The 27672-nt window shown below is 43.8% G+C and overlaps 1 protein-coding gene across 2 annotated transcripts in view; it reads left to right on the top strand.

The window, feature by feature from the left end:
• PRDM2 (PR/SET domain 2) overlaps positions 1-27672 on the top strand; it is a 118362-nt gene that overhangs the window by 58642 nt on the left and 32048 nt on the right. Inside the window, exons 1-3 of one of the 2 annotated variants that reach the window (XM_082648627.1) lie at positions 11474-11492; positions 15111-15221; positions 20010-24378. In XM_082648627.1, the coding sequence (XP_082504753.1) occupies positions 15203-15221; positions 20010-24378 (4388 nt within the window). In that variant the 5' untranslated portion in view covers positions 11474-11492; positions 15111-15202. Of the gene's footprint in view, positions 1-11473; positions 11493-15110; positions 15222-20009; positions 24379-27672 lie in introns of those variants that run through there. The other variant, XM_082648628.1, reaches the window with a different exon arrangement.

Here is a 27672-nt window from a genome sequence, read left to right as displayed (position 1 = left end):
AAGCCACTGACGTTTAGTGTCCTCTTCTGCACTAGTGTTCTTTTGTTGAGAATGACTGACTCTTCCACTGAGTAAAGTATAACTTTAAAAGTTTTGTTAAGCTGAATGTTATAGATCATGAACGTGTTTTAATTAACATACACTCTAAAAATTAAATCTAGAAACTGATTTTAAGTGTAATTCTGATTTGTTTGTGGTAGAATTGAGTAAAATCATGCTTATTAGTTTCCTTCACTCTCATGATGTGACACCAACAAAAGATAGCGATCTTGTTTGTTTTGTCAAAATGTTTATGGGGGCGTGGCTTTTTATTTTTTACCTTTTCCTTTAAGAATTCATGAACTGTTTGAAGCAGTAGCTTCTTAAGAGGTTTTGTTTGCTGATAAAGCTGTTCCTATTCTAGCATCTTGGCTCATTCTGGAGGAAAAGCAAGAAAGGAAATAAGAATGAGAAAGGAGTTGCCCTAACCTGTTTGTGTGCACTCCTGAATTCTCCTCATGTGGGGCAGGGGTGATTCTTAATTGTGTTTATCCCACAATAGAGTCTTTAGAATATGCGTGCATGTATAAAACTTAAAACTTCTTGGATTTGTAACAAAATGTAATATGGCTTTTTCCACCTGAAACTTTTACTGAGAGTTCTTTATTCAGTTGTTCCTTAAAGGTTTAGTAAGTCCTTAACACCCTTACCCACACTGTAGGCCGGACGGAACTGCTGCTTAGTAATCTGTGCTTTCATTTTTCAAATTTCTTAAGCATTTTTCTTTCTGTTCTGTTTAAATTTTCTCTAAAAATTAAGGGGAAGTAACTTTGTTCAAAAGGTTAAAACTTGGCACATATATTGAGAAAAAGTCCTGAGAGATTATGGGTAAGAGACTAGAAAATCCTCAGCATTCTGAAGCACTTATTGTAGCTATTTATTTCCTCTTCTCATTTTTGTGGTCATGACTCTGAAATTTAAAAATATTTTTTGATAGAAGTTTTCATTATATGATGGTGTAGTTATTTTAATTGTTATATAGTAAATTTAATATACTTTAATATTACAAAGAATATTTGAATAGCTTCAGAGGTAAGAGATTTATTTTAATGATAAAATAATGATATTGTATGTGTGTGTATATAAAAATACCAGTTTCTAAGATAAGATGATGACGTCTGAAATCCTTGCTATTTTGATACTTTAAGAACTTTAAATTTTATATGTTCTTATTAGTTTAATCAGTATCTGAATGACCAAAACCCCTAATCTCACCCTTAATGAAAGAGCTGTATGTTACCCGTTATGTGGAGCTGCAGAGGATTATCTTTGCTTTGGTTAAAAAGAAAAGCAGTAAATAATACTTAGACTAAAATTCATCTTCCCCCTTATTTCTAGTAAAGCTACAGTGATAAACAATCTTTTCCTCTTGTACTTATAATCCTACCTCTTGGTGCAGTCTTTTGTAGGTTTCCTGAGCCACCACATGCCACAAAAATGAGGGCAAACTGGTTTGTTCACCCGTGTTTAGAACCCCCAAACAGAATTATGTGTGGTGTTTGAAGTTGAGGGACAGTTTAGAATGGGCAACACTGAAATTTCTGTGCCTTCTGTTATTTTTCTACCATTTGGTTTCTTAGGTTCAGTTTTCCATCTCTTGCCAGTTTGAGGTATAGAATATGCCTTTCTAGTTCTGTTGGGTGTATTTTTGTTTTTAAGCTATGAGGTTTTCAAAACCTGTTTTCCTGTGAAGTAAAGCAGAAAGAAAGTCTCAGGTCCCTGTGAGGAATGGGAGGTCACTGCGCTCCACCTCCTGCCTTGGTCCCTTCGCTGTGAAGATGTTAGTGCCGGCATCAGTGGAAACCCATGTGCATTTCGACCAGATTTATGCTGCCGGCAGCACAGTGGTCGTTAGTTGCAGTTTTGATCTTTGTCGGTTTACACATATGGATTGTAATTTTTGTAGGATTAACACTGGAGTTGAAATTACAGTTTCCCCTCTCACTGTCATCCAGACAGATAAAAAGGAATAATTACCAGTAGTCTCAATCTTGGTTGGATTTTTGAACGAGGGGTTTAAGATTGCAGATTTGCTTGCTTTTAGGAGTTTTATTAGTTGCTAAATATATTATTCAGGAAGTATCTCTTCCTTGCTAGGTGTGATCATAGGAGTATTCGATAGCAAGATCAGATTTGAGTGTTAAGCTTAATAACATCTATTTGTGGTTTTGATTCCATCAAAATTATAAATTCAGGAATTGGCTGGAAAATAAATTACTGTCTGTATGCTAAAGCAAATTAAATTCATGGTTGAATCAGAGTGTGGAAAGTATTGACTCAAGAAAAAGTGACCCTTAACTAACACTATTTCTGACCCCTTTCAGTTTTAGAGAGGTGGAGTCTTCTAAATCTCATGGGCAATTGTCAGAAAGTACATGGAATTGGTAAACTTTGTTTTCATAGTAAATGACTGTTATGTTCCCCTCCAACTTCCTTCTGTGTTAAAGCACATTAAGTATGTTGCTCAGGCTTCACTGTTGCTTCTGTATTAAATACAACTGGATCAGTACTTTGCAAATGATACCTTGTTTAAACGAGCCTGATGTGTGTATGTTGAGGGGAGGAGAGAAGGGAAAAATTGCTGAGCCAGCTAAACCTTTGAGTGCTGGGAGATGTACGATGTGTGGATTTATTGTGGCATGCTAGAACAGAGCCTTGGAGTTACAAGGCCAGATCTGAATCCTAGCTCCACCAGCTACCAGCATGTGACTTTGGGTGGATTACTCTACACGTTCTGATCTTCAGTTTACCTGTCTGTGAGATGAGGGTAACACCTACAGTGTAGGGTTGCCTTGAACATTAAGCGAGAGCCTCACAGGAGCATGTGTGGCACACCGACCTTGGTCCACTTCATTGTAATTGGTGGCCACCGGCAGAATTAGCTCTGTGGTAACTCTGCCTGTTCTTTGGCCTATCGTGGCACTTCTGGATTTAAAAAAAAAAAACAGAAATGAACAGTTTCAATATCTTCTTTAAAAAATCCATATATTTTGCTTTGGCAACATGGAATGAATTAAGTATAGATTACAAATTAGGTGAGAGTAAAGAGCCTCTTTGGATCTGTAACTAGATACACATTGGGACACTAGAGAATTCCTCAGTTGCTGGAGATCTGCTTCTATCTTAAAAGCTGTCTTGTTTCACTAGTTACCCCAACTAGGACACCTGTGATCACACAGGTTGGTGGATTAGAGAACTCTTGGAATTTGATTTATTGCATAGGCAGAAGTAAACGTCTCACTATTTGCTTGCTGCCCAAATGAAGGGCTTACTGTCTTCCTGTTTCTCTGTCTTACCTTTATGTGATCCAAATCACTCGTGACTCTACTGTTACAACGAAATTTTATGCAGGTGAGATTTTGGATGAATTTTGGATACATTTTCTTAGATAGTAAACTATCAGACATCCTTGAAGGTAACTGTGTGGGAGCTATTTCAGTGCTGTTTATGACAGATTAGGAAATCTTGACATTTTACATCTTTGTGGATATGAATTCAGGGCAAAACTAAAGTGTGAAAGAGCCATTCTCTTCGGAGAAGTTACTATTTAAGTTGACAATGTCAGTTTTATTTATTATGTATTGTACTTATTAAATGTCCTGATTATCTGTGCAGTATTTTTATTGAGCAGTCTGAGGAGTCGGGGTTCTTTTTCAGGGTCACACAGGAGTACTCCTGTCAAGATGCATATTTACATGAACTCACAACTTGACTTCATAGTAACACAGGTATCCTTGAGCCCCAGATGTTGTGTTTACGGCTCTTCGTGACTGTGTGGGGAGAGGAGCCTTAGGTGCTACCTGATTTTCAAAGAGGTCTAAGATTCCTTCCCGAAAGGATTAGGAACCAGTAAAGTGAACTAGTATGCTTAACTTAAATAAGAACAGAGTGTTCTTTAGAAGCTGTAAAATCAGTGGATTACAGACTTTAAAAATTGACGTATACTCGCAACTTCCGCTGTTAGAGCATTTATATATATTAATAGAGATGTTAGTGAGTGTTTGACATAATTCTCTCTTATCTCAATTAAACGTCTGTCCTCATTGGACTTGTACATTTCTGTAATGATATCTGGGTGGGATCCTGTGAATCGATGTAGAACAAATGAGTAAAAGAAATGGATGAATTCGGATTTGTTAGGGAAGCAGAATGTTATTGTCTTCATAAGAAGGAACATATGCTGACAATTTAGACTTGTAGGCGTGGGATTTCTGTAATTTGTTTAGTAGAATCTACTGTGCGTAATCCGCACAATTGATTCCATTTATCGAGTCTGTCAGCCACTGTGCAAAGTTAGTTCTTTGTGCACGTTATCTCATGTTCCCTTCCCTGGGACAGTATCAGGTAGTTATCACCAGTATGTATCATAGTTAGTTCCCCTCTGCTCTGAACAAGATTACTTCTCCTTAATCATGTCTTGGCCCATGGCTGCGCAATATAATTTCAGTTCTGTGAATTTCCGTTTTGTGGGCTATTGTCGTTTGGGGACCTATTTTATTCAGAATGCCACCCCAACACCAGGGAGGGAGAGCGGGGAGAGCCCAGTCCGAGTCTCACTTTAGTTGGGGTCAGCTCTTTGCAGGGAAGATGTGTGACCTTGGTGACACAGGAACGTTTGGGGGCAGGTGAAGTGAGTGACTGGATTGAGAGTGAGACCCCTTCTCCCAGCGTGGACACTGGCCTAGGAGGCAGCTGTGTTTCAAATCCTCATCCTTTTGCGAGCTCTTCCTCCTGGACTTCTTTGTTGCCTGAGGGCGTTATTTTACCTCTACACTGGCGAAAGAGAGAAGCAGCATCAACTCGGGACCCTGTGGGATAATCCTTGGAGAGCACCGAGTAAGATTTAGTGTTTCTAAAAGGCTGTGATCTCAGTGCCGGAGCCTGCTAGCAGAGCTGGAGCCCCGTGGCTGTGGACTGTAGCTTGTAGCTTGGTTACTAGCAATTCCCTGAGCCTCCTCACTGTACCTGGCTGGATGGTTATTTACATCACCCCACCCCCAGTCTCTCTCTCCCTCCCTCTCTCCCTCCCTCTCTCTCTCTCTCTCTCTCTCTCTCTCTCTCTCTCTCTCTCTCTCCCTCCCTCTCTCCCCCCTCCCCCTCTCCCCCCCCACTCTCCCCCCTTCCTCCCTCTCTCTCTGCCATCCCCATCCTTCCTGCCAGCTTCCTCCCTCCTTCATTCCCTTCTTTATATTTTTAATGAAATACACATTTTCTGGAACATTTTTTCAACAAGATTTGCTTCTTGTTGACATTAGTAGGGCCTTTTTTGCAAAGGGGATTGCTTTTCACAAAGTTAGACATATAACTTCCATTTAAAATATCTTTGGGGCAGACATCTTTGTAGTAATATGTATGTGTTCCCTTATAGCTCTTAACAAAGTGCCTTGTAGGTAATAAGCACCCAAGAAAATGATCAGAATACTTCTACTTCACTGTTATTCCAGAAACTTCACAAAGTACGTAGCGGAAAATTTTTTTATCTAGCAAGAATAATGAGCTTGGGGTAAATTTTCATAGTAGTCTGATAAAGGCTAATACATGTGAGGATGAGATGAGTTGTTAAATAGGCTAGTAGGATTTTGTTTTTAGGTGGAGGTCTGTAAGAGAAAAAAATCTGGAATTGAATTTATATGTAACTTGTGGTTTTAGAAATAATTGCTTTGTGAAGAGAATACAGTACATTTTAGTTCCTTCTCTGCTTCTTGAATCTGAAAGACAACCTCCGCAGTTTTGAGTTAGTCAGAGGGGTGAATTTGTGCTACCCCGGCTACATGCCTAAGCCCTGGAGAGCTCCAGCCTCTTTTCCGATGGGAGCAGAGAGGTGTCATTTCATACGCTCTGATAGAGGCGCATCTGCAGGCGTGAAAGGGGCTGGAGGACAGTTGAGGTCTTGAACAGAAGGGAATGAGCTCATTTAGCGATAGTGATGAAGAATCTTAAAAATTATACTGGAATAAAAGCGTCTCATTTCATGGTAGATCCCAGTGATTTGGTAGTGTAGTAGCTATAAATTCTTTTGTGTTTATAAATGAATTGCTTAAACCTCTTCCAAAATGTGTCATATTCAAATGCCATTGCCAAATTTTTACATTTTAGGAGAAGCAAAATAAAAGCTAGTGAACAAGACTCTCATGGTGATCAGAGTTGACTGCCAAGACATTGACCCTCAGCTTATACCTGGGAGGTACTCAGGGTGATTGTTTAAGTTAGATTTTTGACTTAAATAATTATGGGTATGGTAACCAAGTACATTGAAACAAGAAAAAGAATAGGGGGTGTGTGGCTTTTCAAAAGGAGGAGACAAATCAATTTTTTGTTTGAAGTAATGTGGTGCGTGGCAAAGAGAATTGAAGGATATATACCAAAAGGCTCACAGTGGTAATGTGAATGCTTAAGCAGTTAGGGCTATTTAATAATGTCTGTTATGAATACAGTTGACCCTGAACAACATGGGTTTGAACTACAGGGTTCCCCTTATATGCGGATGGTTTTCAGTAATGAATAGTGCGGTACTCAGTGATCTGAGGTTGGTTGAATCCGAGGATGCAGAAACCCAGCTAGGGAGGAGCCGCGTATACGAGGGGCTGACTACAAGTCATACAGAAATTTTCAGCTTTGTAGAGGGTCAATGTCCTGAACCCCCCTGGGCTGTTCAAGGGTCAAATGTATTTTAAACCCCAAATGTCACTGTATCTCTGTTGTGGATTTGGTGTTCCTGGGGAGAGTGCATTCTGGACACTGCTGCGGGGTACAGGTAGGAGATGGAAAAGAGAAACACTTCAATACTTTTTTTTTTTTTTTTTTGCGGTACGCGGGCCTCTCACTGTTATGGCCTCTACCATTGCGGAGCACAGGCTCCGGATGCGCAGGCTCAGCGGCCATGGCTCACGGGCCCAGCCGCTCTGCGGCATGTGGGATCTTCCCGGACCGAGGCACGAACCCGCATCCCCTGCATCGGCAGGCGGACTCTCAACCACTGCGCCACCAGGGATGCCCCACTTCAGTACTTTTTGCTGTGCAGGCAAAGTGGAAAGTTGAGGCCTTTTCCACACTGTACTGATGTAAAATTGCATACGTTAATCTCAGCCAAAAGAAACATTTTCTCTTGTCTCATTAATTTTGCTTTTGTAGGTATTTCTTTTTAAAAAATCATTTATTTTTTGCAGCATGTAACCAAATGTTCATCTAGAAAAATTAGAAAATACAAACAGATGGAGAAACAGGTATCCTACCCTCATCAATAATCTTGTCACCAGGAGCCACCTGCCAACATCTTAATGCAGATCCTTTTGGTTTACATCTGTGGATAAATTTTAGCCTGATTTTATTAATTGGTGTTATGGCTTGACCGTTGTTCCTGTGGGCATTTCTGTATACAAATGTAAAGGATGAATTTTACATGTTGCAATTGTGTTGCCTCAGATTTATATCTAGATTTTACTTCCTGAAAGTATTTTTAAACTAAGTTTTATAATTAATTCATCAGGGTATAGCATTGTAAAACTTATCATGGGCTTTGGGAGGAGAAAATAGACTTTCCTTTTGCTGAAACTGACCAATTCTCGAGGGTGTGGCTGTCCCCTGTGTTTTAGGGTCGCAGGCACTTGTAACAGACCACTTCCCTGCACAGCTCCCAGGCCTGGTTTGTTTGGCCACAGGGGACTGACACCTGAACTTTGAATTAAGTTCTTTACTTTGCAGTTGCCAATTCACTTTTTATATGTAAGGTTTTCAGACTTTAGATACATTTTTTTTCCTGTAAAATAAAGACTACTGAAAATGCATGAGAAGAACTTGAGAAATTAAAATGATTGTAAAACAGAACAGGCTAGCAGCTTGTTTAAGTTTCAGAGGTATTTAATTAGTCTCTAACATTTTGTTTATGCCACAAGACTTTTTGAGGTTCCCAAGAGTGTAAGGAAATTTGAAGCTTTCTTAATTTGAATTTACTGAAGTTTATTTGGGGAACCATTTCTAGTGTTTGGAATTATCCAGTCAAAGCCACTAAAAGCCTTTTTTAAAAAAAGAAATTAAAAGCTCCCTTCAGATGTGATCGCTGTTCTTCCATCAGCCTGACATTTGGAAGAGGCAGGGAGCCAGAGCCTCCACAGCAGCAAAGACTGTGCCCCGCTCCCCCGCCCCCCCCCAATCCCTCACTCGGGCTGCAAGCATTCCAGGAATTTATACTGTGATCTGCAGCGCTGAAAAATCCAGAACTTTGTTCCATTGTTTCTGTTGAAGCAAAGCCTAGAGTCCTGTTTTAATACTATGAGCAACTTAAAACCAGAGAGGTTTTATTTTTATAATTTGCCTCCGGGATTGCAGACAGCTCTTGGTGAGGAGTTTAACTACAGAAAAAGATTTGAAATTTTGCCCAAGCAGCATAACAGAATTTTTTACTACCAGGTACATTTCAAGGTTATTTTCTGTGTGAAAAAAATCTGTAGAAAATGTATAGCGTATCACTTTCGTAAAAACCAACTGTTGCAGCATCTTATTGCTTTAAATTCCTCTCTTTGAAACACAGCGAACTGATGGGGCTAAGGCCACAAGTGGTTTGTTTACCCACTGGTCTCACCTTGGCCAGTTGTAACGGCCACTTCTGATCATCTGATAAACACGTTCTTGCGTGTGTGGTGACATTGTCGACCTTTACACAGGGAAGCCTTTCTGGTTGCAGTTTCTCACGTGTGGCCTGCTGCCACAGGTTTCCTTCTGATGATTTCCAGGGTAGTAAACTCAGTATCTTTTTCTTTTTTTTTTTTTAAAGAATACATGAAAGGACTCCCCTGGTGATCCAGTGGTTCAGACTCTGCGCTTCCACTGCAGGGGGCACAGGTTCGATCCCTGGTCGGGGAACTGAGATCCCACGTGCCACGTGGCACAGCCCGAAAACAAAAAAAAACAACAACAAAAAAAATGAAGATTATTGAAATGACCTGTTACTCTTCGTGGAAAACCTAGTTTTGTATATCCGTTTCCAGCTTCTTTTCCCTCTACTCATCACACCCACTGCAGAATGTTAAACCACTGCCAGATGTGAAACAGTGCTGAGGTCTAACTCTGACCACCCTCAAGGAGCTCACACAGCATCATTTTGGCCATTCTTTCAGCTAACAGTTTTGCTGTTGTCCATTGGTTCCCCTTCCTTACTACCTGATCTGCTAGAGATCTTGTTTGTTTGTGGGTTTTTTTTTTTTAATCCTATAAAGAAGTCATTTAACATGAACTTTATGCTTTTTCCCCAGTTAAGCTTTTCATCTTGTTTGGGGCTTGCTGTCGTGAAAACCACTCCCTTGCCTTTCAGATATTGAAAAAGATGCATAATGACTTTGTACGTTCATGATGAATTTCTCAGACTTGCCTGAAATGCATATGGCACTGTTAATTCTTTTCAAGGGTGAAATTGGAACCCACAAAGTGTCACTAACAAGGCTGTTAGAACACGGTGGATAGAATGGTGAGTTGGATGGGAATAAAAGTCCCAGTTTTACTACAAACTTGCTGTGAGATTTTAGGCAGTTCTTGTAAATGAGAGAAAGCTCAGAGAAGTGTGTTTGTGACGTTTGGTTAAACCGTCTTCAGGGCTCTTTCTACTTCAAATCTTAGGGTTCTTCTCTCTCTTACCTTTTAATACAGCCCATTAATTCCATTATTCCATGTCTGTTGTCATCTCTAAGATCTGTATCCTCTGCTTAGCTGAATACTCTGTTGAAGCCTTTCTTCAACCTCGTGTGAAAGCATGCCTCCAGTCTTCAGATATCCTGTGTGGGAGCCTCTCATTTCAAGATAGAAAGAAGAGAAAGATTTTTGCCATAGAATGGTCACAGAAGGAGGACAGTCTAGATGGTAATGTCATAAGGCTCGGGAGAGGGATTTTAAGATGTTAAGCCCATCAAACTGATCAGACTGTCAAATGCCAAAGAGAGACTTGGGGGCAGATAAAGAAATTAGGGGTTTTGTGATTACAAGATCAGAGGTAACCTTCCGAGTGGAGTTCCGGTAGCGAAGAGAGGATGAAAGTTCCGTTGCAGGGATGAAGGGCTGAGTGAGTGAGGAACTGGAGGCAGCAGGCACACCCACCCTCTGGGGGGTCAGGGTTGGTCCCTGTTCAGGTCAGCCTATTTCCTTGATGACCTTTCATGGTGTGATTGTGGGTCTTGCCTGGTTTGGAATCATCTTTGCATCTGAGTAAGACGGTAAGCTCCCCAGACAAAGATGGGCTGGACCTGCTTCCGTGCACTGATACTGAATTCTGATTTTAAGCTTCAGAGTGGGGTAGCTCCCCAGTGAGGAGGCAGGCAGTGCACGTAGAGTTACATATGGTTCTAAATTTAATTCATTTCAATCACCAAATGCATGAGCCTTCACTGTTGTGATGAATTTTTAATGTAACTTGAGCAGGCCTTCTAGAATTTTGCATTCTCTCTGATGCCTGAACATTTTTAACTGAAACATTATTCTTTAGAATTTCCTGGTGTCTGTCTAGCTCATCAGAAGAGTAGAAAATAGTCCAGAACTTAAATTATTCATGTGATGCTTTAGGCGGTTTTGGTTTTGCACCTTGCGTTGCAGGCACCAGCAGCATAATGCCACTTGTTGTCTTTAAAATGTAGTCGTTGTGGCCGTCTGATTTCTCTATATGGTAGCTGTTTCTCTAGAAAATCCAATTTTATTGATATTATTGAACATATGTGCTCAGATTGGGGTTCCGTGCTGTTGACTGATAACTTGCTTCTGGCATAAGATAAAATTGAACTGGAAAAAAATCTCCATTCCAACTTGATCATTCCTTTTCTTTAGATGTAATGAAAGTCTTTATATCACTTTACTTTCATTTGCCGTTGAAAACGAGTGAAATAATGGATATAAAGTGCTTTGTAAAGAATGTTTATATTATGCATTATTGTTCTGAAGAACTAATTTTATGTAGTAGAGCACTTTCGGTATCGTCGTGGTTGGGTTTTAATTCTGACTCCTCCAGAGATACTTCAGTTGTGTGACCTCCGGCAGATGACTTCATGTCTGTGGTCCTTGGGGTCTGTAAAATGAGAGGCATGGATTGGGACTTTCGGGCCGTCTAGCGGAATGGCACTTAAGTGGTAAGGGCATCAGTTTTACAACATGGGCATGGGATAGGCCTGAGAGTAAGTATACCACATCCGATCCCCAACTAAGAACCAAAGATTATTATTTGGGAGAGGGTGGTGGGGGGAGAACCTTGCTGCAGTGGATAACTGCTCCTTTCCTTCTGTTTCATTCAGTTTTCTTCATCTTTATGTGTGTATTTCTTTTCCTTACATACATGAAGTTTTGTCCTGTCCTTCATTATGTTCTTTGTCATTGTCTGCATTCCACTTTCCTTGTGTTTCATTCCTGTATCTTTCTTGTTTAGACCATCTGGAGCACGCAGCTGGCAGAGCCTCTATGTAGGACCCTTCAGGAACCTGAGGGTAAGTGCACACGTGTACTTACCAGGCTCCCAGCGGCTCTGCCGGACCAGTTCTCCAGGCACCTCCTGCCTCACAGACAGGAACTAACACATCTCCCTCCCTTTGTAAAAGTCCTTACAGGTTGTTTTTGGTTATGAGTTGTTTTTGGTTTTGTTTTCTTTTAATTTGATTGCATATAGAACGAAAACCAAGTATCGGGGGGAAAATGTATTGATTTTAAGGAAATATAGCAGGTGCCACCGGGTGTTATTACAATATTTGGCTTTGTGAGTGACACTCGGCATACCTAAGTGTGAGTCAGGATACCCGGGTTCAGACTTCTGTCATAGATTGATCGGTCAGTCCCCTTGGAACCCTGGTCTTCAGTTTCTCTCAGAAAAAATGGCAGGTAGGACAGGTGATTTCAGTAGCCCCTTCATCTCTAGTCTACACTCCTAATGGGAAGTAACTCAGGTATTAGATGATTCTGATAAAGATTGAGAAAATCACTTTATGTATCACATAATCTCAATTCCATGAATGAGTGATGATTAGATTCATGATAGACTCATTTTCATCGTAAACTAAGTCTGTCAGCGTTCACCAGAGGCACTCAGGAGGTAAATTTGATTGTTCCATTTCTTGGTTTTTAGAATTGGCGTACTAGTGTCACTCGAATACTTAAAACATGTTTATAAATATGTAGACTGTGGAGCCCGTATCGGTTTAGCCCCGTGGTTCTCAACGTAGGGAGACAGCCCCTCCCTCCTTTCGGGTGAGACTTAGGCCACGTCTGGAGACACTTGCTCGTCACAGGTAGAAGGAGGGGCATGCTATTGGCATCTAGTGGGTGGAGGTCAGTGATGCTTCTGAGCGTCCTCTGATGCTTCAGACAGCCCCACAGCAGCGAGTGATCTCCCCAGATGTCAGGCGTGCTGTGGTCGGGACGCTTGTAGCAGCCTGTGGTGGGTACTCTTGTTTGTCCTCCGAGTAGAATGCACATGTCCCGCAAGTGGCGTGTCTTCCCAGGGCGCAGATCAGGCTTTCCTGGTCCTGGTGTTGAAAGAGGATACCAGGGGTGGCACGGGGGTGGGGGGATCTGAGGGTGGTGCAGCTTCTCACTGCTTAGGTTTGGAGAGTCTAAAAATAAGGCATTTGACATTCAGTATCAGCTAGGTGTTCTAATATTCTTTTATGCAGGGAATAAAACTAAAAATAGCACTTTTACCTTTTAGTTATATGATTTCATTCTTAGTACATATTAATGAAAGGTACTGTTCAAGTTGTGCTTTGCTTTATGTAAATCTAGAAATTTTACTTATTTAATAGTCTATTTATACATATAGGCCAGTTTATTTTTTTTGTACAACCTGCTACCAGGTTCATATAGCACTTGATAGGTTTCAGGAAATTTTTTGAATTGCTTTTGCAAGGGATTGTATTACAACAAATTGACATCTGTTTTTCTATTATATTTTACAGTGTGACTTTAAAAAAAAAGTAAGGTTTATGCGTAAGAGGTAGGGTTTACACCTCCAGTTTTACTTATTTCGAAAGTTCATACCTGTACAAAGTAGAAAGTAAGAGGTTAGTTAAAAAAAAGAAAAGGGTCACATTCGATGGTCCTGTTTGGGGTACATGAGGTGGTACTGATATAAAAATTTGGGGGTTTTGATCCAGGAAAAAAACTGTCTGAATATAACTTTTGAATCAGGCGTCTGTGGGCACTAGGAGCCCTTTCTGTGAACCTCATCAGACGTGAACTGCACTTGCTAGAGCAATTATGTTAATAGCTAGGTAATCATTTATATTTGCATTGTTTGCTACCAGCGGTCTGATGTGGGCGGGGCATCACAGACAAGGAAGGGCATATATCATCATGAGGATAAGAAAACTGGTTGAATCCAATTCCCTTAAAACACAGCTGTAGTTTTCAAGAGCCTTTGTCATCATTAGATTTAGGCTAAGTGCTATTAAGTTGACAAAGGGAGAAAGACTTGAAAGAGGAGGTTACTTCTTACAATATGAAAAGGTGTATTCATGTCCTTGCCCCTTGCAGAGGGGATTGGTTTATAACCCTTCCACCTGGAGACTCAAATGGGCCATCTCCAGGCAGACTCTCAGCTTCTGTTTCCACCAGAGTGTGTGGTTCCAGTGAAGTATATGCTTGTGTCCTGGGTTCCACTTCAGCTGCCTTTAGAAGTGAACGGATTGGTGTGTTGTTATCAGGAATTCGAGTGAAGGTTTTATATAATTGCAGAAAAACAGCTTCTTTTTTTTTTTTTTTTAAACAGGCTGAAGAGTTAGGGATTTAAAATGGTATTTTAGAATTTGTTTTTTAAGACTAACAAATTAAGTGGCTGATTATTAAGTACTCTATACTTTATTTTTCTTGTTTGCATCTCAAGTATTTATCAATCTGGGGATTTTTTTAGGGTTAATATTTGCTTTGTATTGTAATTGATGTTTCTGTTTCTAATCCCGATCTTTGCAGTGGTGGTATTTTGTATCTCTGACCTCATTTTCATCTGTTGTCTGTATTTTAGTTAATTATTCTCCTCTCTAGTGATTCTCTGTTAAGGAGAATACCGTTTTCCAGAAGCTCTGAGTGGTTTCTAGTTTGTCGTTTTACTAGACCGGCGATAAAGGTGTCAGGAGGCTTGTTCTGAAAGAGAAAGGACAACTCTGAGAGCTATTTGGGGCCTGGCTGGGGAGAGCGTTGCAGAAAGAGAAGGAAGGTTTGGGGAGATGGAAAGGGACTTACTCTGAATCTGAAACGGAAAACCAACAGCCACCAGGAGTAAGAAACGTAGAATGGAAAAAGTGGAACAAGGTCGCAGATTCTGACTAAATCCCAAAGAGACTGAGCTTCCAAGCCTTCAGTATTAGTACTTCCACAGAGAATTGTTTTTCCATGTTGAATATCTCGGTGACTTTAGTTCATTTTTCCAGCTTATCAGATATGTGTTGCATTTCAGTCTTATCTTCTGAACTGTGTTGTCACTTGGAATGCAGTTAGTGTTTCCTGACTTCATTCTGTGAGTTGTTAATGAAATGCTGAATTGTGCTGGACCTGGGACCCTCAGAGTGCCATGCGGGCTGACAGTGAATTATCCAGAGTTACTGTGCACTTGATATTTGAGCCGTGGTGCATGGGAGCATCCCTTGCCATTCAGCAACATCTCTGCTTCTGTTGTTTTACTTTGACAAGTCTGAATAATGTCTTAACTAAAAGGGCCCAAGTTATAACATGTTATTTTTCTCTAATGTGCTTCTTACAAATATCTAGACTTCTGCCAGTTCCTATTATTTGTGTGGCGTTGAAATTAGTGCTCTTATCTAATTTTCCTGTTACATCAGTGTTGTTAACTTTTTTAGAGTATTTTACATATTAGTTTGATAGCTATTATAGCTAGGAGGGGAACTGTTACTCGAGATTCTCAAAAATATAGGATTTCTGGGTTCCTTGTCTTTGACATAACTTAAAAGTATTCATATTCATTGTCTTTCTTCAGGAATCTGGGGTGATAATTGCCTAGAAATATACAGTTTGCTGTGTTTGAATTAGTAATTGTCCCCAAGAATTCAGGATAATAATGAGAGACTGAACGAACAAAACAAATAAATATTGTGTTTCAGGGAAGAAGAAATCCCAAGAAAATAAAAACAAAGCAAACAAAACTGAAGACATACAGCTGAAGACAAGTGAGCCAGATTCCACCTCTGCAAATATGAGAGATTCTGTGGAAGGTAAGCTTGGGTTTTGGACCCGTATGATTCGGGTATACATTGCCACCAGTTACTTTGACTTTGTATCTCCTTGGAACGCCCTCTGAGAATCATCCAATAACCATAAAGGGTTAAACAGCAGAAAGGTCGCCTGGATTTAATGTGGCAAGTTGAACCTTACACGTCTCACCTCCCCTTCAAAAAATCATTGAAGACCTTCCTTGTTAAAAATGAAGTTATTCCCTGGTTAAAATAAAATGAAACATACCGTGTGATTGTATTTACTGGCAGGGACAGGAGGGGCCTCTGGGGTGCCAATACTAGTCCATCGCTGGGTTGGGATGAGCACATCGGTGTATTTACTCTGTAGACATCTCACCTTGCTATACTTTTCTTTACGTTTTTTACTTTAATTAAAAGCTCACTAAAACATATCAAGCACCTTTGATTTTATATATCAGAATGAAAAGTATATAGAATGAAAAGTTTCTGTTTTTTTCCTTAGAAATTAAATTCCTACTTTATCTCTTCATGTTTCTCCCCACAAATTTTTCTTCTTTAGAGCCCCTTCCGAGAATTCATATTCTAGGCCCTCCACGATGTAAGAATTCCCAGAGACGGGGATTGAATGTTACTTGGGAAGGCAGATTGCCCTGTGCCTGGTGCCGTTGAGACACCATGTCGAGACTCTTGCCAGTAGAAGTGAGGGGGACGGTGTGTGTCTTAATTTGTTATGTGGCAAATTCATGCAACAGACCGGGCTTGCTCAAGAGTTCGTAGTGACCCAAACAGGCAGCTTTCAAAATACAGGCTGTGACTCTTTCAAAAAACATTTGCAGAAAAAAAAAAACCCCAGCAAAATACTGTGAATGCCTTTTATAATCATTTTATTAGCACTGTTTGTGGGGATGACATTCGTAAAGGATTGTAATTTTCTGTGGCATCTTACGAAGCAAGAATAGACAAATTTATTTCCCAGAGCCCTATAAAAAAAAGTTCTGCCTGCTAACAGCAGGTTTGCTAAGACGTTTGTTTGAACAATGACAAAAATACTAAAGAACCTTACTACTATTAGTGGCAGAATTAACAATCCAACAGTCCCCTCTCCCATTCAGTAATTCAGGACAGTTATTTTTTCCTGATATAACATCAGGTCCTGTGAAAAAAAGATACTTAATATTTTGCCTGCTTGTGGTGCAGCTGGTCAGTATTTGATTGGTTCCGTACCTTGTGGTTGTCAGCTTCTCCTGCACGTTCTGTTTGGTCCTCAGAAAGTAGTCTCTATTACTGAGCAAACAGTTCAGACTCTTCCTTGTGTTTCCCAAACCACTGTTTATGTTTAAAACTCACCAGACCTCGAGTGTGGCCACGCTTTGGTTCATAGAGCCGTGCACATTTTGGTTCATATTACTTTGGGCAGTTTTAAATCTGGGATTGTTTACCAATCATAGAAAAAATACTTCCATTAAAAGAAGCCATGGATTTTGGCTAAAAATGAACTGTATAAAGAAATTTTTGAGCCTTAGAGATGTTATTTTCATTTCTGTTGTCTCATTTTGATTTTTTTTAGCAGTGTGCTGGGTCTTTGTTGAAAATGTATTTGGAAAGGGAGTTAGCTCCTAATTTGAAATACATTACTACCATCAAATGACTGGTTTCCCAGTTTGAGGAAACCTCATGCAATTTAAGGAATATGTCTGGAGGAAAGAAGGCTGGTGTCCGTTTAGAGGCAGAAACCTTAATTGCTAGTGGATGGTAGCGGTAGATGGGGAAAAAGGAAGACCGATATTCCTAGGAAACAGCAGGAGGACTAGGACGGAATCACTGAGCTTGCATTAATACCTTGCATGTGCAGAGTGTGAAAAGGTTGGCTTTTAAAACCCTTCCTTGTCCCCGGTATCCAGGCAGTCACCAAGTTTGTTTACAGGACTCTGGTAGCGTATCTCCATGATCTGACCGCTTTTTTTTCTGCCTCTTCTGCTTCTTTCCGTTTCCATCTCTCAGTGTAGGTAGCCAACCTCTCCCTTCTGATGCCACTGCATCAGTATTGGTTTTCTGCCTCTCCCCAACCCCTTGATACACACTGCAGCCAAATCTCCCCAATGGCACTCTTCTGCTTTAAAATATCTTAATGGCTCCCTGTTGCCTCCAGCTAAGTCCACACTGATTTACAGTGTGCTGCATGTTTTGATTGCTCCTGCTTGATTTTCCTCTTCTATCCTTGTCCTTCAGGTTCTGCCTGCTTAGTACTTTCTCTAAGAAGCCTCCCCTGATCAGTTAACCAAGCCGCTGGATGTTCCTCCCGTGTGCTTCTGTCCTGTACCTTGTTAACCATGTACTTCCATAAGCTTGACCATTAATTCATTGTAGTAATGTTGCCTGCTTGCCTCGCTCCTGTTAAAGTGGAGCTCTATAAGGATAAGGATCTTGGTGGCTTTATTCACCTAGTACTGATGGGTAGTAAATACTTGTCCAGTGAATAGGGGGAGAGCCAGTTAATAGAACCAGGAGAAGTCAGAGTAGCTCTGCTTCTTCTACAGACCCATTCTTAACTCTTGAGGTATCTGCAGTAAAGGGGTATAGTTCAGCAGAGAGTTAGGTGGTCCTGTAGAGAAAGCGGCATCGTGGGCCATCCCCATCAGCGTTAAACGCTCTGTGCCAGCCGCTGTCTCAGAGGCCCTGGCTGTCCCTGTGTTTCCTTCTAGCCGCTACCCCCATTTTTCTGCTTTCCTTTACAGCTAAACTTGAGAGAGTTGCTTATAGTCTCCCTGTCTCTCCTTCCTTCTGTTCTCTTCTGAACTCCTTGAGGCCTCTGCCCCCACTACTCCGCCAAAACTGTTGTTGTCACCATCACCACAGCTCCACCGTAGCAAATGGAATGTTCAGTTCTCACTCCCATCTTACCCAGCCCATTAGCAGTTCTGGACACAGCTGATCACTCCCTCCTTAGTTTAAGGGCCGCCACTCTCTTGGCTCTCCAGATACCTCCCTGGCCATTCCTCTGAACCCTGGGTACTGGAGTCATCTGGGGGACACAGCCATCCCCCCTCTTCTGTCTGCATTCGCTCTCCCAAGTGACCTCGTCCAGACCCGTGCTCCAAGTGCCATTTCTAGTCTGAGGACTTAGCCATTTCTAGTCTTAGCCTCTTTTGGACCGTGAGTCATATATAACTACTTAATATCTTTACTTGGATATTTGTAAGTAAGGTACCTCAAACTTCAGTACATCCAGAGTAAACTCTAGTTTCCCCCCAACACACACAAACGCACACAGACCAGACTTGCTTTTCTCTCCGTCTAATACAGTTTAGTGAGCAGGGTAATGGCAGTTGCTGTGGAATCCTCCTTGACCCTTCCTCCTCCACCACCACCCACCGTAGTCAGTCAACAAGCACATCTTGTCAGCTTCATCTCCAAAATAATCCAGAGTCTGACGACTTCCTACCACCTCCCCAAGCCACTCTCATCTCTTCTCCTGGAGCATATAGTAGGGTTGCCTCCACCCTTGTCCACCTACAGTTTTCTGTCTTCCTCGTAGCACCTGGAGTGATTCTCTTGTATTTCAGTGGATCATATATTTCTCTGTTAGAACTTTCCGATAGCTCCCTGTTTTACTCAGAGTAAAGGCCAACAGCCTACAAGTCTCTGCATGAGCTGATCTCATCTCCTGCTCTCCTTTCTCCCCCCGTATGGACCGCCCCCACTCGCCCTACGGCCTCTACGACTTCTTGGCCGTTCCTTGACTACATCTAACATGCTCTTGACTCAGAGCTTATGCATTTACTGTTTCCTCTGTCCAGAGGGCTTCCGTCCCCCAGATATTTGCATGACTCATTTTCTTTAGGTGTCTGCTCGCCTGTCACCTTGCTAGCGAGTCCACCTGTGCACCATTAACCCCAGGTTGGGCTGGGCTGGACTCCTCCTGGGCACGGAGCCTCAGAAGCGACTTCAGGTTTCTGTCTCCTTCTCTGAGGTACTCCTGAGTCCTCCATAATTTAATCAGCCTTGGAAGAAGTGAGCTCTGAAGTTCCTTTTACATGAAAAATGATGATTGCATGATTTTGGGAAATGTTTTAGCTCTCAATATATAGTTTTAGTCAGGAGGAGGGAGAATCATTGCATTCAAGACAGACCACTGAGAATCTAACCTGGTAATATGTTTAGTAATATTCTGGTTTCCATTCGGAATCATGAAAAATTGGAATTCATGACCATAGTATCTTGAATTTCAGTATCAACTACTCCAACACAGTTTTTTTTTTTTTTTTGCGGTGCGCGGGCCTCTCACTGTTGTGGCCTCTCCCGTTGTGGAGCACAGGCTCCGGACGCGCAGGCTCAGCGGCCATGGCTCACGGGCCCAGCCACTCTACGGCATGTGGGATCTTCCCGGACTGGGGCACGAACCCGCGTCCCCTGCATCGGCAGGCGGACTCTCAACCACTGCGCCACCAGGGAAGCCCTCCGACACAGTTTTAAGCACTACAGTTTCTGTAAACAAAAATGTTGTTTATATGTATGCGATGAAACACAAAAGAACCTAAGCTCCTTCAGGCATTTATTGTTCACATTGTATCCTCACTGCCCACGGAGCTGCCTGGTACAGAGCAGGTGCTCTGTAAACATTTGTTGAATGAGTGAAATGGAATTTTATGCAGTACAGCTTTATAACCGAGAAAGCAGAGCTGTGTGTTGTTACGACCTCCCTTACACATTTAGGGGATAAGAGAAATAACGTGAATAATGGAAACTGATCACAAGTGGCTGGTGTGTGCCCTGACTTCCATGCTTCTGCCTCCCTGTGCTTTCCAGGCCCCAGAGACGAAGACGAGAAGCCTTCCGCGTCCGCTGCCGAGCAGACGGCTGCCCTTCAGGAGGTGGTGAGTCAGGATGTGCCTCTGGAGCCCGCCCTCCCGCCCCCTGCCCAGGACCCCCAGGTGGGACCGGCCGCAGAGCTGGACGCGGCGCGTAGCGATGCGAACGACGCGGAGGAGGAAGAGGAGGAGGAGGGGGAGGAGGGGGAGCTGGACGAGGAGGAGGCGGCGGCAGCTGGCGTGCCAGGCGGGAGCGCCGCGGGAGAGCTGGAGATGCGGTGTGACGAGAGCCCAGAGGATCTGTTAGAAGAGCCACGGACTGTTCCGCTGGGCGCTCTTGAAGACTCTCCGGAGGTAGCACCTGCCGTCAGAATTCCCAAAGCTAAAGAAGAGGCCAATGGTGACGTGTTTGAAACGTTTCTGTTCCCGTGTCAGCACTGCGAGAGGAAGTTCACGACCAAACAGGGGCTGGAGCGGCACATGCACATCCACATATCCACGGTAAACCACGCCTTCAAGTGCAAGTACTGCGGGAAGGCGTTCGGCACGCAGATCAACAGGCGGCGGCACGAGCGGCGCCACGAGGCGGGGCTGAAGCGGAAGCCCAGCCTGACGCTCCGGCCACCGGAGGCCCCAGCCGATGGCAGGGCGCCCGGGGACGGCGCTCCTCCGAAGGATGACGCGCAGCCTCCCAGTCTTGCGCAAGACTCTCTGACCTTGAATTCAGAGAAGGCTTCCCAAGACACGGTAAATTCTTCTGTTGTAGAAGAGAACGGAGAAGTTAAGGAGCTTCATCCGTGCCAATACTGTAAAAAGGTTTTTGGAACTCACACCAACATGAGGCGGCATCAGCGCAGGGTCCACGAGCGTCACCTGATTCCTAAAGGTGTGCGGCGAAAAGGGGGTCTCCTCGAAGAGCAGCAGCCCCCGGCAGAGCAGGCCCCGCCCGCCCAGAGTGTCTACGTACCCAGCACAGAGCCAGAGGAGGAAGGGGAGGCAGACGACGTGTACATCATGGATATTTCTAGCAATATCTCGGAAAATTTAAATTACTACATTGATGGTAAAATTCAGACCAGCTGCAGCACCAGTAACTGTGATGTTATTGAGATGGAATCCAGTTCGGCAGACTTGTATGGTATCAACTGTCTGCTCACTCCGGTTACAGTGGAAATAACTCAAAATATAAAGACCACACAGGTCCCTATAACAGATGATCTTCCGAAAGAGCCTTCCAGCAGCACGAACAGTGAGTCCAAGAAACGGAGGACTGCCAGTCCTCCTGTGTTGCCCAGAATTAAAGCCGAGACCGAGTCTGATGCCGTAGCACCTTCGTGTTCCTTGAGCCTGCCTCTCAGCATATCAACCACAGAGGCCGTTCCGTTCCACAAAGAGAAAAATGTGTATTTGTCATCGAAGCTCAAACAACTGCTTCAAACGCAGGAGAAACTGACTCCTCCTGCAGGGATTTCAGCCACTGAAATACCTAAATTAGGTCCTGTCTGTGTGTCCACGCCTGCGTCGATGCTCCCTGTGACCTCGAGCAGGTTTAAGAGGCGGACCAGCTCTCCCCCCAGCTCTCCACAGCACAGTCCTGCCCTTCGAGACTTTGGGAAGCCGGGCGATGGGAAAGCCATGTGGACTGAGGCAGTTCTGAGTTCCAAAAAGCCCAAATTAGAAAGTCATAGCAACTCACCAGCATGGAGTTTGTCTGGGAGAGATGAGAGAGAAACTGGGAGCCCTCCAGGCTTTGATGAATATAAAGTATCTAAAGAGTGGGCAGCTAGTTCTACTTTTAGCAACGTATGCAACCAGCAGCCACTGGATTTATCCAGTGGTGTAAAACAGAAGGCTGAGGGTACAGGCAAGGCTCCGGTCCAGTGGGAATCTGTGTTAGATCTCAGTGTGCATAGAAAGCCTAGTAGTGACTCTGAAGGCAAGGAATTCAAAGAAAACCATTCGGTGCAGCCAGCCTGCAGCGCTGCAAAGAAAAAGAAGCCAACCACCTGCATGCTACAGAAGGTCCTTCTCAACGAATACAATGGCGTCGACTTACCTGTAGAAAATGCTCCAGACGTGACCAGGAGCCCCAGTCCTTGTAAACCCCTAGATCCTCAGCCGGACCCTGACCTTGGTCCCGACTCTAGCTTACCTGCCCCTCCTGGCGAGTCTCCTCCTTCGTCACCTGCCCTGCAGACATCTTCCCTTTCTTCCGGGCAGCTGCCGCCTCTCTTGACCCCAACCAATCCCTCTTCCCCCCAGCCCTGTCCTCCTGTGTTAACTGTTGCCACCCCACCCCCTCCGCTGCTTCCCACTGTACCTCTTGCAGCCCCCTCTTCCGGGGCATCCCCTCATCCGTGTCCCTCTCCACTCTCGAACGCCACCGCACAGTCCCCACTTCCAATTCTTTCCCCAACGGTGTCTCCCTCGCCATCTCCCATTCCTTCCGTGGAGCCCCTCACGTCTGCTGCCTCACCGGGGCCTCCGACGCTCTCTTCGTCTTCCTCCTCATCTGCTTCGCCTTCGTTCTCTTCTTCGTCCTCCTCCTCTTCTCCTTCGCCACCTCCTCTCTCAGCAGTATCGTCTGTGGTTTCCTCTGGGGATAATCTGGAAGCCTCTCTGCCCATGATATCTTTTAAACAGGAGGAATTAGAGAATGAAGGTCCGAAAGCGAGGGAAGAATCCCAGTCTGCCACTGCGCGGGATATCGTTCAGGAGACATTCAACAAAAATTTTGTCTGCAACGTCTGTGAATCACCTTTCCTTTCCATTAAAGATCTAACCAAACATTTATCCATTCACGCTGAGGAATGGCCCTTCAAATGTGAATTTTGTGTGCAGCTCTTTAAGGCTAAAACTGATTTGTCAGAACATCGCTTTTTGCTTCATGGAGTTGGGAATATCTTTGTGTGTTCGGTTTGTAAAAAAGAATTTGCGTTTTTGTGCAACCTGCAGCAGCACCAGCGAGACCTCCACCCCGACACGGTGTGCACACACCGTGAGTTTGAAAGCGGCACCCTGAGGCCCCAGAACTTCACAGATCCCAGCAAGGCCCACGCAGAGCATATGCAGAGTTTGCCGGAAGATCCTTTAGAAACGTCTAAAGAAGAAGAGGAGCTGAACGATTCCTCAGAAGAGCTTTACACGACCATAAAGATAATGGCTTCTGGAATAAAGACGAAAGATCCAGATGTTCGATTGGGTCTCAATCAGCATTACCCAAGCTTTAAACCACCTCCATTTCAGTACCATCACCGCAACCCCCTAGGCATTGGTGTGACGGCCACAAATTTCACTACACACAATATCCCACAGACGTTTACTACCGCCATTCGCTGCACCAAGTGTGGGAAAGGTGTGGACAACATGCCTGAGCTGCACAAACACATCCTGGCATGTGCTTCCGCTAGCGACAAGAAGAGGTATACCCCGAAGAAAAATCCAGTCCCGCTGAAACAGACTGTGCAGCCCAAAAACGGTGTGGTGGTTTTGGACAGCTCTGGGAAGAATGCCTTCAGACGAATGGGACAGCCCAAAAGACTGAACTTTAGCGTTGAGCTCAGCAAAATGTCCTCAAATAAGCTCAAGTTAAATGCGTTGAAGAAAAAAAACCAGCTTGTCCAGAAAGCCATCCTTCAGAAAAACAAGTCTGCAAAGCAGAAAGCCGACCTAAAAAATGCTCCTGAGTCGTCCTCGCACATCTGCCCGTACTGCAACAGAGAGTTCACGTACATCGGGAGCCTGAACAAGCACGCCGCTTTCAGCTGTCCCAAGAAACCCCTTTCTCCTTCCAAGAGAAAAGCTTCCCATTCATCCAAGAAAGGAGGACACCCATCACCTGCAAGTAGTGACAGGAACAACGGCAGCAGCCACCGCAGACGGACAGCGGACGCAGAGATCAAAATGCAAAGCATGCAGGCGCCTTTGGGCAAGACCAGAGCTCGCAGCTCGGGCCCTGCACAGGTCCCACCGCCCTCCTCGTCCTTCAGGTCCAAGCAGAATGTTAAATTTGCAGCTTCGGTTAAGTCCAAAAAACCAAGCTCCTCCTTAAGGAACTTAAGCCCGATACGAATGGCCAAAATGACTCACAGCGACAGCAAGAAGCCCAAGGCTGCAGCCAGGAATCATGCAGCTCAGCTCTCGGGCAAGACGTCTCGGAGCCTGCATGTGAGGGCACAGAAAAGCAGAGCTGTCTTACAGAGCAAGTCGGCCTTGGCCAGTAAGAAGCGGACAGACAGGTTCAGTGTAAAATCTAGAGAACGAAGTGGGGGGCCGATCACCCGAAGCCTGCAGCTGGCAGCTGCCGCCGACCCGAGTGAGAACAGGAGGGAGGACGGCAGCGGCAAGCAGGAGCTGAAGGACTTCAGGTAAGCGAGGCTCCAGGGCCGGAGGAATTCAGAGCTCCAGAGCGAGGGGGAGGACAGTTGGAAGAAAACACTGTCCTTGCCCAATGGCTTCTCTTCCCTTTTCCTGCACGAATTTGACATAAGCATTTAAAGGAAATAGCTGTTGCTTAAGGTGTAGGCCGGTGTGCAGGAGGGTCAGTGCTTTGGCTACAAAGTGGTACAGTTTCTCTAATAGGGCCAGTTATGAATTGGATTTGAAGCCATGAAAAGCTCCCCAGAGCACCCTACTATGAAAAGGTGAAATTCTCTCAAACTTCCTTTATATCTTGGGTGGTATCCCAGTGTCACTGGTATTATTTTCTGATCATAGCTTACTTCTTATGTTAAGATGGATCATGGAGTTCATTAAAACCACAGTACAATCTGGTGTAATATTTGTGACTTAAGTGCAGTTCTAGCAGCTGAGACTGCTTTTTACCATTCATGCTTGCTTTTATTGTGTTTTAATTTTAAAAACTTGCCTCTTGGTTAAAATAAATCAAAACACAGCACTCTATTCCTTTTAAAAATGCCATGTGTCCTCCCACTTGCTCCTGTTCTCAGGCATAGGGTGGTAAACAGCCAGATTCCCACGGGCGGGAGGAGGAGAGAGTGCCTGCCGAAGGGCCAGAGCATGGTTCTTTCAGGTGCGGGTGGGGACGAAGGGCAGGTCACCCCGCTTGTCAGTGCCTTTGTTTCCCCGGCGTGATGCCAGAGCCCGTCTTAGCTCAGCTCTGAGGTGGTCCCACTGTTTATCCTGTGTTCTTCCTATATTAAGAACCGTTCTTGGCGACCGGTGAAAACATAGGGCAGGAGTTAAGTTTGCTCCATTGACTTCTCAGACTTCCGGAGTTAGTTCAAACGTGAGTGGAGTGCACTCTTGGTATCCTGTGGTTTCCTGAATGATGCCTACAGGTTCATCTCAGGTGAAAGTATTCATCATCAGCTAGAATTTCTGCACAGTATTTTAAAATCCTGTCCTTTCAGAGTGAGCTGCAGGACTCTAGGCTCTTGGCTATAACTTCCAGTGTCTCAGAATTCTTTGGTGTTTTAAGCAAATAGAATCAGAGTTAACTGGGAGGTGACTGCCGTTTGGAAAGGTCACGAGGGCTCAGAGATGCTGTTTATCACTGCGCATTCGATGAGGCAGAGTTCTCGGTGCTGGTGCGCCATAAGTCATGGCTGAAGATGGAGACGAGAATCATTAGCCAAGGGTTGATTGGAATGATTGACTGTAGGAATAAAGGATCAGACTTTTTTTAAAGCTACTTCATAAAAATACTAAGTAACCAGTTACGGTAGACCTTACTGACATACGTGTATACAGCGTCTTGGAGCTTAGTTAGTCCTGGTGAAAGTAAACACCTGTTTATCAGCTGTCCAGACTTCCTGCCTGTAGCAGTTTCACTGTGTACCTCCTTGTGCTCAGTCTGTTCGGGAAGTTCCAGAACAACAGGACATTCTTGGACTGTCCTTTTCAAGGTTAAACCACCCAGAACATGCCGTCATTTTCATGGACTGTACTAAAAAACGTTTCCCAGGTGGTTGATGCTTTAGAATGTATATGTGTATTCTCCTTTGTTTCCGATAGAATCTGAAAGAATCACTTATTTTGTACTGGATCCCATTTATACAGTTCAAGGGTAAAGTTGATAAGAAAAAATTAACGTACTATAAAGGAAAACTCTCTGAGTGAAGTTCATCCAGGGCTTTTGAAGAACCCTTAAGACTGCAAAGGACTGAAGTGCCTAATAAAATTGTGTCTCTATTCTTTGCTCCACTTAGTTTTAATTATTTTGCTTTGTTTGAAAGTTAACGTTGCTCGAATGAAATTTGGCCTGAAAGGAAACAAGGAACGAACAGTTCAGAAGACACGGGTATTATTCTGACTGTAGATGGTAGCAGCAGGCTTCCGTGACCATAAACTTGGGAAGATTTTTGGGAATTACAGAATGAGCGTTCAGGGGCATCATATTTGGATCATCTGGGCAGAAGAGTGGGCGATTCTTCAGAGAGTTCTTAGTACCTTGTAGTGAATTTGGTATAAAGCCGGGATCCTAGGCGCAGGCCTGGGGATGTGATGGTCCATCGGTGTCAGCCCAGGGCTCTTAGTGGAGGCTTCGTCCTTTTCCACGTTTGTTGTACTGCACTGGCAAGGAGTTGCTCTAACTAGTCTTCTTCCCTTTTCAGTATATTTCTATTTGTAAATTTTATTCAGGGGTGATTTCGTAGCACAGGTTTGGAAATACCCACTTTCACTCTGGTTTTCAGTGATTTCGCTGTCCTTGCTCCATTGCATGTTCGAGGACTTACCCCGGGCCTGGCAGCGCACCCTTTCCCCGTGTGTTTGATCATAACTGTGATTAAGGGCTAGTCCTCGGCACTCAGACGTTTTACATTCAAATGCCAGTTTAGGATTCCACAGATTTTCAAGTATACACTTGCAGTCAGCCATGAGAACGACGTCAGTTTTCCATTCTACACCGAGAGCTCAGCAGAATTTGCCGTTTGGTCATTTCCTGTAGCACAAGCCATTGTGCCAATCCGGGTGTGAAAAAGGCGTGTGCTCCAAATCCTTTTCTTAGGACAAAGCCGCAGAGACATACCACCGACTAGATTCTCCTGTTACAGCTCTTAATCCAGCGAACGCTGTGTCGGGCTCACCTTCCGCGGGTCGGGTTGGAGCCCACCTGTGGCTTGTCGGTGGGACTGCATTTAGAGCTGGTGGCTGAGGGCTCACTTCCACGGACTGTAAGACAGAAAGATAAGGAAAGAGGTACATTTTCTACTCCCTTCTTACCCATCTTTGCTCTTTGTAAATCCCAAGGCATTTTTACATTCTTCAGCGCTGCTTCTCCAGCAGCTTTTCTTGTTGTTGTTGTTTAATACTGTGTTCCCATTGCAGCCAGTTAAGGACACGTAAATAAGTGATGGAGAAGCAGAACGAAATTCCAGACCAAGCTTTTCCATTTACCGTGAAATGGGCTAAAAAAACCAAAATGGTGCTGATTTCTCCCATACCATCTCCGCCACATCACTCCAAGGAGACTGTCTGCGTCCCTCTCAGCATGTCTCTTTTGCGCGGGACACCCACGTTCCCACACACCTTCCGAGTCATCCTGTTGCTGTCTTAACATTCGTCCCATGGTCTTCCCACCTTTTCTTTACCGTGGTCAGTTCATACAAGGTTGTGTTATGTTGTCGTTTATCTTCAGTTTTCTTATTTTCTAGGAACTTCCTGTAGAAAAGCCCCCCAAACAAAACAAACCTTAATTG

The sequence above is a fragment of the Grampus griseus genome (assembly GCF_964374135.1).
Source record: "Grampus griseus genome assembly, chromosome: 1".
NCBI lineage: Eukaryota > Metazoa > Chordata > Mammalia > Artiodactyla > Delphinidae > Grampus > Grampus griseus.
This window is presented reverse-complemented; position numbering and strand designations above follow the sequence as displayed.